This window comes from Aythya marila (genome assembly GCF_965140915.1).
Source record: "Aythya marila genome assembly, chromosome: 3".
NCBI lineage: Eukaryota > Metazoa > Chordata > Aves > Anseriformes > Anatidae > Aythya > Aythya marila.
This window is the reverse complement of record NC_139044.1, coordinates 12418817-12435841: the sequence shown is the minus strand read 5'-3', so window position 1 is coordinate 12435841 and position 17025 is coordinate 12418817. Positions and strand designations below refer to the sequence as shown.

The 17025-nt window shown below is 47.7% G+C and overlaps 1 protein-coding gene across 4 annotated transcripts in view; it reads right to left on the bottom strand.

Moving 5' to 3' along the window:
- Positions 1 to 15908, bottom strand: part of ATL2 (atlastin GTPase 2) — a gene marked incomplete at its 5' end in the record, with an annotated part of 43732 nt that extends 27824 nt beyond the window's left edge. For 2 of the 4 annotated variants that reach the window (XM_082757720.1, XM_082757722.1), the window contains one exon: positions 11186 to 11246. In XM_082757720.1, the coding sequence (XP_082613846.1) occupies positions 11186 to 11246 (61 nt within the window). Of the gene's footprint in view, positions 1 to 7554; positions 7577 to 11185; positions 11247 to 13355; positions 13453 to 15845 lie in introns of those variants that run through there. The other 2 variants (XM_082757719.1, XM_082757721.1) reach the window with 2 other exon arrangements.
- Positions 15909 to 17025: the final 1117 nt, after the last annotated feature.

Here is a 17025-nt window from a genome sequence, read left to right as displayed (position 1 = left end):
CCGCTTCTTAAAGTAAGAGGTGAAATGAACAGAAGCTAATGCCTGCTTCCCCCAAAGGGCACAGAAGCAGCTGATGACCTATTTGCCCTGCAGTGTAAGAACATGGGAGTGAGAGCAGTCAGCTCAACTTGCATGCTATGAGATAAGAGACACAACCTGCTTTAAATGCAAGTTTCTCCCCCTAACCACATTCATTGAAACCAAATACCAACAGAGCTACCTTCAAGTTTCAACCCAAATACAGCCTGAGCTGGTTAAACACCTCATTCACGTTCCTTCATAAGAGGAAAGACACTAATTGCTGAACTCTGTTTTAAGATACAGTGTGTGTTTCCAATCAACAAGCCCCAAATGCCATCTAGTAATTGCTTCTCTGGACACTGGGGTTGACCCAGATAACTGCACACAGATGCAGCACAACACAGAAGTAAATTTAAGCCACTAAAAAGCAAATGGGATTGAAGACTCGCATTATAAACAGGCAGCTAAAGAAGTCACTTTCATTTAGGGTAGATGGCTCACCAGTGTTCCTTCCATTTGCTCTGTCACCAGGAGTTAAAAGAGACATGGGAAAGTCCAAGTCTTCCAGCTCGTAGTCTTAATAACCCTGCTTATATGGAAAGCTGCACTTTGCTAGATGTCCATTGTAAATCAGAAGTTCTGTCACAACTTGCTACATCAGCACTCGGCATCCCTCAACTCTTTTTCCCAATGCTCTACAGAAATAACACATCTGCATCCTTACAAAGTGACCCAAATCCACCCCAAACACACCCCACTCCACCCACAGTTCAGTCCAGGTCCCCCCACACTTGAATGGGGAAGCAAGCTGAGGCAGACTGCACCAACTCTCACCTATCTGGCTTGAAATCCTGCTGTACCTCCACACCCCGAGGGAGTTCACAGCTTCAAGTAAAAGCTTAAAATAAGTTATTGTGAAGAAGTCACTGCACCACATCTAAATGCGATGCTTTCTCTCGGAGCCTCACCTAGGAAATCTTCATTAGGCAGGAAGACAAATTATTTAAATGTTTCTCATTTCGATGTAGTGAACCAAGGGGAGTGTAGGCATGTGTGAATTCAATTCCAGAGCAGAGAAAAAAAATAGGTTAACCTTCAAGCCTTATTTGGACAAGGTAAAAAATCTGGCACATCCGATGTAAAAAAAAAAAAAAGTAGGTTTAAGCCACAAAATTGTCCTCTCCTTTCTCCAGCAGTCCACCTCCATGCAATTAACTCCCAGCAAGACCCGTATGAAAGTTACGGGGCTGCTGCATATCTTAATGCATCGCTGCTTCCCTATTGCTGCCTAGCAAATACTGCCAAGTAGCTCATTTTAAGGCCAGAAATAATTAAATGTTTTGAATACTTCAGCTATAAATAGGACTGATGAGCTAAGTTCCAAAGACTTATTGGATATCCAAACAAGAGTGGCAGAGGAGAAGGGGGGAGAAAGGCACATTTAACTCTCTCTGCTCCTTCAGGGCAATGGGATGTTAAGGGACAGATCTGGAACTGTTACATAAACTACTAGCAGAAGCAAAAAACCTGAAGCTACAGTTCTGCCAGGAAAAAGGAAAAAAGATATTCTGATGACCTAGATACCTACGAAGCATCAGAACTGATCAGACAATAGGTCTGTCTACTCCCGAAGTGCTTTAAATTGCTTTCTCTGTTGAAGGGTCTGCATGCAGGAGCAGAGAGCTCTCCCACAGCCATGCAAAACACTACGCTGGCATTTTGCATTCTCCATTAAAATGAAGCCTCCCTCCAGCTTTTCTCTCCCCTTCAATGAAGAGGTGCGGCAAGAAAGTTAACCTTCAAATTCGGCTGTTTTCAGTAAATGCACGCAAGCAAGAGCACACCGATGAGCAGATGCTAAGGCAGGAGCAGCACAAACTGTGACCCAGCCCCAGAAAGCAAGCAGCAAAAAGAGTTTTTTATATAAAAGGACTGCTTTCCCGAAAGCACATCGTGAACTTAGAAGGATGTTTCTCCATAGCTACAAGGGAAAACTTGGAGGGTAGGGATAGTGACAAAGCACGCTCCTCATCCTTCCACTCTGCTGAAAAACCACAGCTATTATTAGCATACTCACTGAAGAGCCTACCAGGATCTCTACCCACAATAAGGTTTACCAGTACTTTTCCAGCCCCCTCAAAGAACGCTGCTTTAAAATATGAAGACGAAGGTAGATGGAAGTACTACAAGGCCTTCTCCTCACCCTTAAGGTCGTTGCTCACCCAAGAAAATCCAGCTGGTATTTCCTAATTGTTTTAGTGCATAACTGCAGCTTACATACTTTGTATGCACTTCCCACATGTCAGCAACCAAGAGAATGACCAGCTATCCCAAACCATGGTTTGGAGTGAGGAGAACAGGGAGATAGGAACAAGGTGGGAGATGCCAACTGCAATTATCCCACGTTTGATCTTTAGATTAGTAGCCAGAACAGCTTTAGACACCCTGCTGCATCTGTTCTGTGGCCACAGGCTCAAGCAAGTGCTGAGTTTTGCTACACAGGGAGACATGCTGGAGGGCAAGTTTCCGTATTCACTTCCAGGATAAACAAGCTGTCAGTCAGGAACATCAACAGGTTTAAGGAAAAGAGCAAGTCAGGAGGCTTTCTTTGGATCAGGCCATGCTCTCATCTGAAGCCTCCAAGCAAAGTGATCTTCTAGTCTAGCCTTCAGCCTGCATCCAGTTTCCTGCCTCCCCTGAAATACCTGCAGCTTAGACAGCCTCCATCCAGCTTTTCCAGCACTGTACTCCATAATTGTATTAGTTTTCCAGATTTAATTTCAGAGGTAAGAGCAGTGCAGGGAGAGATTGTGTTTCCATTAAGAAACTGCCTTCTCTAGATCATGTAACCAGCAGAGCTGACACAGTAACTACCTGCAGACATCTTCATGGATGATTTTGGTCCCTCCCTCCTCTCTCTTCCAAGGAAAATGGTTAGCCTGGCAGTGTCAGTAACATACACAGTGTGTTTTCCTCGGTCATGCTTCCCTTTCACATGCACAGCAGAGGGAAACACAGCACATACAAACAAAACAGCGCCCAGAACACCGAGAAGCAAAACAGGAAGAGGCAAAGCCGACCACACAAATCACATCTCGGGGATAACTGAAACAAAAACAAAGTCACACCTTGTGTGCAGTGCTTTCATAGGGGCTGAAGGAAGAAATTGTTTTCATGGGGTTACACCACGAGCAGTTTTCCCCGCAGTCCCTGCTGCTAACCACTAACCTGCAACTGACCCACACAACACCTAACCGAGCCCACACCATTCACAACCCCACACCCGCTCTCCATCATTTCCACATCTCTGCCAGGCAGAAGTCCCTTGCAAAGACACCAGCTCAAAGTGCATCTTTTCTGCCAATGGGACAGTGCCAAGAACTGCCTCCTCCCTCCCCTGCTGCCTCTCCAAGGCTGCTCCAGCAGCACAGCCGAGGTTTAAGCTCCCCCTCACACAAGGGCTCTCCCACTCCTTCCCATTTGCAGCCCCACGCAGCACCACGCTGCCTTCCCTGCTAATTTTGCAACGCACCCAGCGCTGCTGAGAGCCAAGCCAATTAAAAAAAAAAAAAAAAAAACACCCCAGCAGAAAAAGCAATCCAATACGAATCGTTTTCTACGAGCTCTATCAGTTCTGTAAGAGTCCAACAAGCACCAGAGGTGAAGACAGGCAAAGTGGAGCCACGCAACTGCATTATCTGACCTCAGGGCATAGGGTAAATTCATCTGTACTGCTGAACAGCACAGGACTGCTGCCCTCTGCGTTGGCACCACTGTCCTTGGTCCAGGCACAAACTTATCTTGAACAAACACGCACACGAGGTGATGTGGTGTGCACCCCGCAGCCTCTGAAACAGCTGCACCAGCACAAACGAGGGGGAGGCACAAGATGCTTGACTCAGCACCGGTGCCAAAAGAAACGTTTGGCTTTGTTAACTACCAGCCAGGCAAGCTGGAAAACTTCTCCAGAGCCCCCGAACACACAAGTACAGCTAAGGAGTGCGTTCATGTGGGGACTGACCGAGCGATATGTGATAACTCTGTGAAGATGGGGAGACAACTGGGCTGTAACTGGATCGGACAGTGTGTTGCCAAGGATTTGTCTAGATGTGAAAGAGCTCAGATTTAGGTAGGGTTAGCCAGCACACTTGTTAACCTTCACTTAACAAGGTCTCCTTCTTCTACAAATGCAGGTTAACACCAGCTTTAGTTTTGTCAGGAGTGGGTAACTGGTGGCAAGACCTTGAGCTTAGCGCAGGCCCTCCTGCGCTAGAGGAGAGTTCCCTTGGACACTCCTACTGAAAATACTGTACCTATTCAGAGATCTCTGCTGAGTCTTGGTTTCAAAAATCACAGCAGTTAATTTGTCACATGGGCGCTGTAAAACTCTCCCACTTCAGTAGCTCGGTTCCACGCTACAAGCACCTTTGCATCAGTCCAAAGGGCTCAACGCTTACCTAGTCTTCTTTAGCATCATTCACGGCCCTTGTTAATACAGCAGCCTCAAACAGCATTAATAAGTCTTCACTTTTTTTTTTTAGCCAGCACTTTCCTGGAACAGCGAATGCCATTGTTACCTGTGTGCTAACAGTCTAGCCTTGTGGGGAGCACAGCACTGAGGAAAAGAGGGAATAATCCCAGATTTAAGGAGCAGAGAGAAGGGAAACAGGTTACTACTGGTATTTACCTCAAGCTCTCAGTGCCAATCCAACTACTTTTCTGCAGGACAGCACATCGTATGCTTAATCTACAAGTGCTTTAATTGCCACCTCACACTTGGGTACAGGAAGAAAATAGGCAACTGTCTGAAGACTATGTTTAATCCTCCTGCAGCCAACAGATTTGTCTTTGTAGACCCCATGCAGTGATCTCAGTCTGTGGGTGCCAGAAGTCTTTCTTCTCAGTGTATTGAGGATAAACCCTGGGGATAAGGCCAAGTTTACAAGATGAACCCAAACAAAGATAGCGGTGTGCTGCTTTGTAAAGCTCCCCAAAGCTTAACCTGGTCAGTTCTAGGGCACTACAGAAATGAGAAGTCAACAAGGGTTTAGACCAAACGGCTCGGTTTGATATTTGCTTAATGCAACGGTGATATGTCTGCAACTCAAAGTACTTACACCCAATGTTATTCTTAGTCTCAGTGTAGCACAAGCCAACTTCCAACCTCTTTAAATGTAGCAGACTGCATTTTAAGGGTCTTCCAAATAAGCGGGACTCTCAGTAGCACCTGAAGGTTCCACAAGGAGTTATTCACATCTGCTATCCAAGCGTTCACAGTGAACAGCATTTATTCTTCTATTGCTATTTAACTTCATTTTTTTCAGAAGTTGCTTCTTTTAATGCTCCTATCACCATTATTTTATTTGGAAAGATTCTTTCCCTTTTTAAATCTCAGAACAGGATGTACAATAGATTTCCAATAGCCACTTATTTCTACAGTACTATTAGATGTAGAAAATACCCCAGTTCCGTGCCCCAACACCCGAAAGCACTGCTTACTGCACTTTTCCAAACAATTTCCGTACTAAGAAGCCTGACACGGTAGCATTTAGAAACATTTCCTTTTAAGTATTTTGTGCTGCATTCCCGCCCTTATCCCCATGACAAGCTTAAGACTTCGTTGCTTGGAAGATATGTGATAACGCCTCAAGGGCAGCTTTCAGCCCTTGTTTGGAGTCACACTGCTGTCATTACCAAGAACAATCCCCTAGTATTAGTTTAGAACTGCAAAGCATTCAAGAAAACACTCCAATTAAAAGCAAGATGACTTCTGAAATTATTTTTCTTGTATCAAGAACCTTTAAGGTAGCTTTCTACACCAGTATTTTCCCTGCTATTCTATGTTTGTGCAATAGAAGTAAAGGAAGCCGAGCTGCTGCCTCCATGCCCAGCAGTTCAAGTGAATGCTCCTCTCCTGAAATCACTACAGTAATGACTGCCATATTAGGCAGAGGATTTACACATGCTTTCGTTTCTCCCCATTATTTAAGGTTCTGCACGTAGATCACAGCACAGAGATCAAGGTAAACAAAGAGCCACAAGCCAAAACCAGAAGACCCTTACACCTACCTCTGTGGCTGGAAATGCAGAAAGGGGTGAGGAAGGGAGGGAAACAGGACAAAGCATACAAGTTTGCAGGAGTGGTATCGCAGGATTGGGCTTACAGAGACAGTTAAAATAACCACAGTCACTCTTCCACTCAGCAGTACCATCCTGTTCAAGAAGATAAGAGGTGAGAACAACTTTTCCAAGCACACACAATGTACGAGGATTAGTCCTAACACATCAGTACAAGCAGTTAATATACTCTCCAACAGGCTTCTATACAATTTTCAAACCAAGGAGAAAAAAAGCCTTGTCCTAGAATCATTACACAATTTATTGCTCAAGAGACACTTCAAATATTTTACCGATAGCCACAAAAGCTTACAAATCCAACATGCCTGTATTGTGCTCTGACACTACCTACAGACTGGAACCTGATTCTCATCTCAATCAAGCAACAACTTGCATAAGACCAAACCACATTCTGCTTTCCAGTATCAATTTACTGATAATTATATTCTAAACCCTATGCCTGTAATCTGTACAACATTTTATTAGTTCAAGTCTCCAACTCTGCCACCTTCCAGGTTTTAGCTTCTTTCAGTCTAAGAGAAACCTGCCAAGGCTTAAGTAGCACCAAAAAAAAAAAAAAAAAAAAAAACCACCTTGCCATGCAAAAGCCACTGTCATGTGAGCCCACAAATACAACCAATTAGTTCATTCTCTACACTGAAAGTAAAGCTAGAAGAAAAAATTAGATGTGAACAACATGAACAAGACACCTCAGAAAATTCTTCCTACAGCACCCAATCTGTAAATCAGAGGCCCAGTGACCAAGCTGTAAGCTGAGTCCTTTCTCAAAAGGCACCCTGTGCACTCTTACAGCCTTGACACTTCTTACCCATTCCTGTAAGACAGAGAAAAGCAGGGCGAAAGACTTTTCAATATCAGCCTTTCGAGAATCATTTCTGCATTTTGTTTTCAAATGAACTTCTCTTTTGCATTAAATTTGCTAAGAAAATAACGCATCATTATTTCAGCCTCTTAGCCCTGCTCATGCATTCACCAAGCCATCCTGTAACTCAGTTACTTGCATCCAGTCGGGGAGTTTTTGTCAGGCCACCCTGGACGCTGCGTGGCTCAGTAATGCCATCTTTGGTGTCAACCATTCCACTTTAAGCTCTTCCAGCCATTAAGAGGAGCCAGCTAGTAACCACTATAAAATTAGCATAGCTATTTTTTCCTCTGTTTACTTAATGGGAAAGGGAGAAAAGACCCATTTAGCTTCAGAGATCATACTAAGCACTAAGACCTACTATTCACACACCAGAACGTGGAACAAACCAGCCTTGTTACCTTAAGGAGTAACAACCCCACATAGTAGCAAGGGTTTGCAGTAGCTGACTCCAGGCAAAGCAATTGGATAGCTTCAGGATATGCAAGCACACGAATAACCTGCCATGGAGGCAATTCATTAAGTGAACTTACCCTCCATGGTGCTCTAATGGCATGCGTATGCTCGCTCCCAAAAGGAAAAGAGAGGGTGAGCTCCTTGCTTCGCTGCAGAGCAAGAACTCCGGTCCGACACCAGCACGTAGTTACTTGCTCAGCATTACTTTCTGCTTTAGGTCACCTCACAGCAACTTGTTTGTACAGCTACAGAAGATAATGGGCGTGATAATGGGCGTAACCTTCCAGTCTTGGGAGATAAAATTCAGTCAACCAAGAACTACCAGTGGGAAGAAGACAGACAGATCCTCAAAATCCCCCAGATTTCATTTCGAGTTTGCTAAGTGGATAGAGAAAAGACTTCCAAAGTTTAAACACCTTCTGAGTTCCTCAGATTTTTTATAGTGAATGTGTTACAAAACATGTCTTTACTATACAAAAAAAAAAACTTGCTTTCCTGGAAATGAACACTACACAAAATATATTAATATCTTTCTGATATAAACAGAAGTTAGAAGCCAAGCCAAGTTAGCCATCAATGCCCTGAGAAAATCAGTTCCTGTTACATATTAATTTGTTGCTAGTAATGACTTGATTACCATCCTTACTCTAATAGGCAGTACTTGTTTTGTATCGATCATCTCTTCGCAGTTAAGCAAAGTAGCAGACATCAATCTTAGCCAAGTTTTCACATGTATTTCAAACTTGCTCATGAAACATATGTTTGTTCTGGTGTTCATAACAAACCCCCACCCAGCAAATATACTCAGATGTAAATCAACTTTACAGCACTACAGCGTCAAAGTCAGCTCTAGGATAAATTAATATTCTTAATGTCAAGAACAACCTTCAGCAAATAAGTAAAGCTGCTTTCATCTTTCCTCCTGGACAGCTCAACATTAAAGTTCAGGTTGCTGGAAGTGTTTTGAGAAATAGTCCCAAGTGTTTTGAGAAATAGACCACTCATTTTCCAGTAAGAATAAAGTCTTCAGAACCAATGCCTGTAATTACTTCTGAAAGTTTCTAGTGGCTCATGAATGACAAACACAGCAAGCCTACGCAGATACCTATAAAATATTTGTGTCTTGTTCACTTTCCATAGTTGAGATTAAAGACAAAACCTTGAAACGCTAGTGTAGAAAGTTTGAGATGTTACCACAGGATTTAGCAAAAAGGTGGAAAACAGCACTCAAACTGGCAAGTTGAAGATCCCACTGTGGGCACAGCACACAGCAAGAACAAGGAAACAAGTTAAACTTTAAAGATTAAAACTTCCCATTAGAAGACTGCCATATCAGAACCTCAAAAATCATCCCCCGGATAGAGTTCGTTTTGTAACTACAGTGCAGTTACAAAAAACAACTTCAAACTTTACTGAAAGACAGATTTTAGTGAAACTTGGCAGCTTTCCTCATGAATGTCCTTGGAGCTGTTAAAACCTTTTACAGGCTGTGCTGAGATGTACAACATTCTACTAATGACAGGCACAAAGTTGAAACAAGTTACAGTGCTGAATAAAACCTGTGATCCAACTTGTGCTAAGAGATTAGCACACCAAGACATGGTTCACTACCAAAGCAAAAACAGAGTCATTTACCTGCACTTCAGTCTGCTCGTTACATCTGTTCTCACAGTTGGGCAACCCTCAGAGCTGGAGAGGTTGTGACACTGCCATCAGGAGCTAAGCGCTTTGCTATTGCAGAGAAAAATCCCCATCCCTCCTTCTCTCCAACACACCTGCATTTATCCACAGTCCAGGCAGCTCGAGGCAGTGCTCCTGTTCTTACTAGGACACGGGGAGAGCACAGACACTCAGGTATCACCGTATCTTGCTCCAGTCAGTAGCACTTCATTAGTCTAGTCAGTAACGAAACATTAATCACGGATATTGAACTGGAACACAGGGACCACAGTCACCACACAGCACCTGAGACGTATCAGCCCCCCTACGAGATCTGGCTCACCCACTCCAGCCCACCTGACCCAAACAGGAGCAGCCTCCTGAACAAGGAGAGGGCAACATATCTAAAAGAATGCTTTCTGGGTAGTTCCAGCACAGAACAGTTTTTACATGAACTATTTCAGAAGTGCCTATAAGCTGCCAGCAAGGGAACAACATGAGAAGGGAAGAATCCAGCCTTCTGCAACACCCCTCTCCCTGCTTTCAAAAGATTTCCAGTTGAAACACCAGAGAGCTGTGGCTATTATTTAAGGAGGGATTATAACATCATTAGTGACTTTACTGTAAGCTGGAACAGAACAGCTGTTAAGCAACACTTGGTAGTGGTACAAGAGAAGTTCTAAGCCTCTCCTGTTACATTCCTCTTCTTCCAACTATTCCAGTCTACCACACTCCTTTATTTCATTATACAGAAAGCTCTTCTGCAGGCAAGCACAGATCACCCACAGCTGTACAGGCAGACCCTGTCAATTAAGCTGCTCCATGCCTAAAATACCTAAGCAACTTAATAGTGACATGCTCTTGTTTCCATCGCTAGTGATGACATAGCTACCTTAAAGGCCACTTATTACAGGTGTGCTGGTGCTTACTCTGACCCCAAGAAAGTTAAGCAATGGTCTAAACACTTTATCTAAGATTATTAAGCCACATACTGCTGAGAGCAGAGAACCACCAAAGAAAATTCAGCAGCGCTAGCAGGGGAGGGAGTAAAAAGAAACCAATACTCAAGCAATTATATCCTCGATTTCAATCTCTGGACTGCTTTAAGTCATTAAAATTGCAGCACTGCCAAACATACCCAGCCACTTCCACACGCTCAGTAGTTTTTGCCTTTTCCTCCCTATAAGAAAGTCAGCAGAGTGGCTGCCCTGCACCTGCCAGTTTACAGCGCTGTTAGACTTCCCCATTCCTCGCTGGCTGGCAGATGAAGCCACTCAAACCAACAACGCCACATGGCACCTGCTGGCTTTTGTTTTAACCGTGCCCAGTTCAACCACTCCAACAAATTAAGCGATAGTTGTATGGAGATGTGAGAACAGTTCGGTGCTAAAACCTGATGCAATTCGGATTTAGTCTGGTAGTCTGGTTTAGTGTGGTAGCCTGGTTAAGTCTGGCAGTCCCTCTGCAAGCCCTGGGTCCTCCATAAAATGGAATTACGGTGGGTACAGCTGTACAGACGAAGCTTTTGAGCTATCCTGGTGGGATATCCTGGAGAAACGAACCCGTACAAAGGCACATATATGGCTGTAGAGATGAGGCGTTTGAGCAGCGCTGGTAAGACCCCCTAAGGGAGACGACCTCGCGCAGAGGCCCTGTGCAAACTCCGGCCGCAGAGCCGCCCCCCCCCCGGCCCAGGAGGCCGCATTCCGGCCGCCAGCCCCGTGCCAGCCGCCTCCTTCCCCGCACCGAGGGGGGAAAGCGGCTCCCCGGGGCCTGCCCCGGCTCCCCCAGCGCCACAGACCGAGCCCAAAACCCCCGGAGCCCCCCGGATCCCCCCTCCCGCCATTTTGAGGAGGACCGGGGGGGGGGAAAAGGAGAACACCCGGGGCCTCCCCCCACACACACACACCACCGGGACGCGGCCCCGCGCCTCGCCTCGCCGCCGGGAGCCGTGCGGGCGGCCCCGCTGCCGTTAGCGGGCGCCTGAGGGCCGCGGCGGGGCCGTTGGCGGGGCCGTTGGCGGGGGGGGGGGGGGGGGGGGCGCGTTACCTGCGGGCTCGGGCCGTTGGCGGGCCGGACCCCTGCGCCGCGCCGCGTCCCTGGCCGCCATCTTGTGCGGGTTTAAAATTAACTCGCCGTGACGTCAGAGCTCCGCCGCCCAGGCCTCGCGCGGCCGCTGGCGGCGCGCGCGCGCGCTTCAAGGAGCGGGCGCGCCGGGTCCTAGCGCCGCCCGCTGCTGGCAAGGGGCGGCCATGAGGTGTTCCCCCCCACACCCCCCCGGCTGTGCCCTAGCAGCTCTCACAGAGGCACCTAGGTTGGAAGAGACCTCCACGATCACCCAGTCCAACCTCTGACCTAGCACTAATAGTCCTCCACTAAACCATATCCCTAAGCTCTACATCTTATACGCCTTTTAAAGACCTTCAGGGATGGCGACTCCACCACTTCCACCCACCCCAATGCTTCACAACCCTTTCAGTGAAGGATTTCTTCCTAACATCCAACATAAACCTCCCCTGGCGCACCTTCAGCCCCTTTTCCCTCATCCTGTCACCAGGCATGTGGGAGAACAGACCAACCCCACCTCCCTACAGCCTCCTTTAAGGTATCCATAGTGTTTCATTAATCTACAGAAGGGTGCTAGGCTTGTTATTAAAGACCTAAACATTATTCCTGCTCAGTCTGAGCAACCACCATGCCATGGCTTCTTCACCTGGTCAACGTGAGGTGGGAGCAGCTTTGCAGAAAGCTGGCTCACCACAGCCATGTACCTGCTCCCTCTCTGTGGAGGTCCTGAGTTACACTGCCTTATCCCCGAGACACAGCTCCCGAGTGACAGCAACCACAAGTTTTAATTAGTCTGGACTAAGTGGAGGTGGAAGGAGAAGTCAGATCAAAAGCCAACACGCTCTCTGTTGTGGCCTCACAGTTATTTCTAAACCACCTCCAAATCCTTCTTTTGGTAGCACCTTGGGCCTTCATCACGTTGGGATCCATCCCACTTGGTGACAGTCCCTGCCTGAGGGACCTTAACATCCAAAAGAGCCAGCACAACCTGAGCAGGTAACTGCAGGACGATACAGCGGCCAAACTAACATCACACATTCAGTTATTCCACTTTTAATAGTTAAAATATACAATACCATAAAACCATCAAGAAGAATTTCACTAAGCTAGACTTACGTCAGCATAAACAGCAGCAGAATGCCACCCCTTCGTAGAGAAGGGCAGAGAAAAATCTTGCCATAGGCCTCCTGCAGTTTAGTATCACTGGCTTATTTGTGGCAGCGTGCTATGGAAAGTGAGTGTGTCACTGCCCGTCCTTCTAGCCTCATCCCAAGTCAACAGCAAAACTTTCCTTGACATCAGGAAGGACTGAGAACACACTCTACTTTACTTATTTGTGACATTTAGGAAAGGAAGGATTCAGGAATATTTCAGGCATGTATAGAAGATCAGGCAACAGAAATACCTTGAAGTAAAACACATTGAAAGCCAGAAACTCTGGTAGCTATGATGGAGTAAAGATTCAGCAGCTCAGTATGAAAACTAAAGAGCTGGTGAAAATAAATAAATAAATCTAAAGACATTTCCCAGTTCAGTTGTTAGTAAACAACCTTATTTCTGATCAAGTCAGGAACAGTTTACGCGGAGAAGTGTTTGAAATACTGCGTGTACAGATGGATAGATTTCTACCCCATGCAGTAGGATTTGCTGCTGCTGTAACGTGAGAACAGAAGTCAAGAACTTAGAGGTCAGAAGGCTCCAGCTTCATTCTGTCCTGTTCCCATGAAGAAAGGAGATGTTCTCTGAGCTAAGAATTTTGCCCCCAAAATGTTAACTCCTGGCAGTGAAGGTCCCCATCTCCAGTACCCTCCCAGCTGCTTGCCACTTTCCTCAGAGGCAGGCTAGCAAAGAGTTGGTGTTAGGACTGCTTAAGCCAAGCATTGACTTGACACTAAAAAAATAAATACTGGCTCAGACTCAGATTTTTCACACTTTTCTGTGTAAAGCACTTCTCTATCCCTGTCTCTAACCTTTGTGATGCTGCTGGGTTTGCTTAAGGTGACCTTCAGGGCGACAAATCAGCAAGCCCAACACCCACCTGAGTCACACTGAACACCACGCCGGGGCTGGGGAATGGAGCAGTCTCCCATCCTAAAGGGCAGCGGGTCCTGGGATGAGCTGGAGAGGCCTCTAGCAGAAGTATTGCACTTACCAGTGTCTCTCCTCATCTGTTCAGGGCTGTGGAGTCCAAACAAATGACAGGGCCGGTCTCGCTCTTCCCTCCAGGCTGTGCAGGGCTGTAGGCAAAGCTGAGAACAGCCAGCAGTGAGATAAAGGTGGTTCTTCTGGCAAACCCCCCTGTCCTCAGCAAGAAGACATCCCTGCTGCTGGCTCTGGGAGCAGCTGGGGGGGAGCTGCTACCCGACCAGACACCGCCGAGGCAGCCACGTCACTCAGCCAAGCCTGAGATTTCCTAACAGCCTCCCATTGAGAAATCCACCCGGCTCTCAGGCTTGCTCACAGAGCCAAACGCATGCCCCTTAGAGCTAGGACAAACCCCACAAGGCCTCTCATCTTGCTTTTCCCACTGAGACTCACCCAGGCTACAGAAGACTCTATAGCAAACCTTGTTCCCTGCCCACACACTGGGGCCTGCCCGGGCTGGCTGGCATTTACCTCACCACCATTGTGAGGACCCCAGCCCCACAAACAAGCTCGGTTTCCTTGCTTTTTTCCCTCACTTATGTTCTCCGCTCCCCACAAGCGCCTCTCTCAGATGTGTACATCACACAGGTGATCCCAAACTCATCACATCACCAAAGAGCACTCAGCACAGCCCTGAGCTTGTAGCTACGTGCGTGTTTGCTGTGGTGTGGAGCAAGCACATGACTTAAGGTTTGCCCAGGCAAAGCTAAAGTAGAGCTGAGATCATATCCATGCCAGGTTGGATACCTTCAGCCCTGCATGAGCACAGAAATACGGGGCACCACCCCTACCTGGGCAAAGCAGCTTACCTACAGAGAGCTCTGAGGGAGCAGAGAGGCTGTTGGGAGCCAAACGAGAGTTGGGAAGAGGAGGAAAAAAAACAATTTACCAAATCTCCTGAACCTGCAGCTGTCCTGCATGCCTAAAGGAGAGGCCGTTTCAGCTGGCAGCAGCACATGTGCTCAAGAGACACAGAGCAGCCCCTCGCATACCACTCATTTATAGCAAGCTGAGTGGGAGATACGTCCCATCTCCCCCGGTGATGACTCAAGAGCTGCTCCTCTGGGGAGGAAGGATGAAATATCGTTGAATTTTAGCTGTTGTCGGAGCAGCTCAGAGCGTGTTGCTAGGCACCAGCTGCAGGAATTGCCTGCAGGTGCTTTCGCATGAGGGGCTGGGCCAGTTTACTGCCACCCCCCCCCCCCAACACAAAACTGGGATTGCAGCCCCAGTGCCAAACACCTTTGAAGCAGGGCTGCCAAACACCTTTGAAGCGGGGCGTAATCCGTTCTCAGCCCGAAAGAGTTGTTGCACAATCTCCCCAGGATTAAGGGGTTTAAATCAAGGGGCTGTAGCACAACCAGGGGAAGGGCAGTGGGCAGGCTCCAGGGCGATGCTCTGCACGGTGGTAGTGCTTTGGGAGGCTCTGCTTCCTTCTCTGGGGTGGTAGCAATCCCACAGGTGCAAATGGGGAGGAAGTCTTCTCCTCTGCCCTGCCTTATCAGGGTGATTGTCTTCCCTTATCAGGGTGATTGAAGTTTTCAGAGGATTGAATAACTAAGTGGTTTACTTCTGCTGCTGGAAACGAAGAGCTCTAACCAGCTGAAGCTTTCATGTGCAAACATTTACTCAAACTAACGCCTATCATTTGGCTCTGTATAAACACGGTGCAATCTCCATCTTGCTGTTATGCAACAGCATAATGAGATGTGGCCACCTCCAAAGCCTGGGCTCCATGCTGACTCTTACAGAGGGTGCAGTGCTGCTAACAGAGCACTAACACACCTGCAACCCCCCGGGCTGCCCACGGCCGAAGGAGATGTCTCAGTCTACAGGCAGCACGCTGCCCCTGGCCTTGCCCAGAGGCTGCGTCTGCCTGCAGCTTTGTGACCTGCCTCTGTGCAGGTCAGCGACACCAGCCTGGGGGTGGGGAGTGTGTACACACATGGCAAATGGCAGCATGATGAAATGTTTTTCCACAAAAGTTTAGTTTTTTTTTTTTTCACCTATCCTGGACCTTTCTACGTACCTAGGGGTTCAGGTCCCTTTGGTGGCCTTTCTGAATGGCTCCTCAGCCCAGCAAAACCACCAGAGAGAAAAGACTTAGCCATCTGCCTGGACTCTAGCTCCCAAACCTCTTGTCCTAGAAAAAGAGGGATGGCTCCAGCTGTCACTGCAATGCCCGTCACACAGAAATAATCACTGAACCAGTAGGGCCTCCCCCCAGGGCACGGAGCTGTTGTGCTCTGCTGCTACAAACAGCGAGGCTCTTGGCTCAAGAGGAGGAGAGCTCAGTGGTGCCCACACGATTGGTGATACCATGCTTCAGTCCACATTGCTGGTGCTTCTTCAGCATAAAAAGGTCACGTTACCAGAGCCGATTTGGGATGAAAGCATCAATGTAGGGTCTCGTTTGGGAAAAATGCTGAGTAGACGTTTTATTATTTAATGTAGTGGAGTGAGACTGACTGCTTGGCATGCTGCCCTTGGAGCTTACCTGAGCTTTCGCATCACAAGCTAACTCCTCCTCCCCAGGGCCAGGCATCGCTGGCTTGTACTGATTTGAGTAAAGCGGTGCAGCTCTACACCCGGGGAGGGTGTTTTGCATTGAGCCCTGTGCAGGCAGACCTGGCTCCTGGTTGTTTGCAGGGCTGAATGTGATTGCCCCGGTGTACAAAGGGTGCTCATTACCCAGCGGAGTTTATTTGCATCCTTCACAGCTACGTGACTGGGGCTCTGCTGGGCGAGATTTACAGGTCCCACAAGGAGGCTGGTGGTTCATTCCCAGGGTTTCAGATGGTTTCTTCCAGTGCAGGTCCAGACTAGCTGCGGGAGAGATGAGTTTTGCTTAAAAGAGGGGTTCTGCTGTGAGTTCCCACGGCCCAAAAAAAAGCTGAGGTGCAGCTCAGCCACAGCCTACCCTGCCCTGCTTGGCTTCTCCCCTGAATGGGAGAAGATTTGGGCTATCTTGAGCCTTACCAAGGACACAGGTAGCAAAGCCCAAGCTCAAAGAGTCATCAGCAGGAGCTGGTGTGAGACCCTGTAGTGGCTCCTGGGTCTCTGGGGATCAGAGCTTCGTCCACCAGCACGATAGCCTTAGGAAAGGAAAGGGCTGGCTCGCATGTTCTGCTCTGAGCCAGGCTTGGTTTGGGGGCACAATCCTTAACACAGTGCTGAAGCTGCCTGGATTCAACCTCTGGCATCAAATCCAAGCCTGGGGCTGAGCCTAGACGTGAAGCACCAGCCCATCTCTGCCTCCTGCATTTCCAGATTCAGGCCAACCTAGGCCAAGCCTAGGACACAAAGCAGAATGTGCTGCTTAAATCCGCCTGGGTTAACGTGTGAATTTAATTAGATCGAATCTACTCTCAGTAAAAACTAGATTATGCTCTAGAAAATGGTGTTTGGTCTTTCTCCAAGCCCCTTTCAATGCACCTGAGCAGGGGGCCTGCACCACGGCCGTGGGTAACTGCAGTGAAACAGGCGGTCGAGCTTTAGCAGTACCCAGAGGATGGAGTGAGAGCAAGGTCCTGTTGCCTTTGGCTTTATGCCAGACTGATGCAGAGGTTGTCCTGCCCCAAAACTCCTCCATAACATGGGAGAGAGTGGGGAGGGCAGAGCATGGGCAAGGCACTGTCACAGGGGCTGGTACCTGCTGGCCCCAGTCCTGCTCCCCA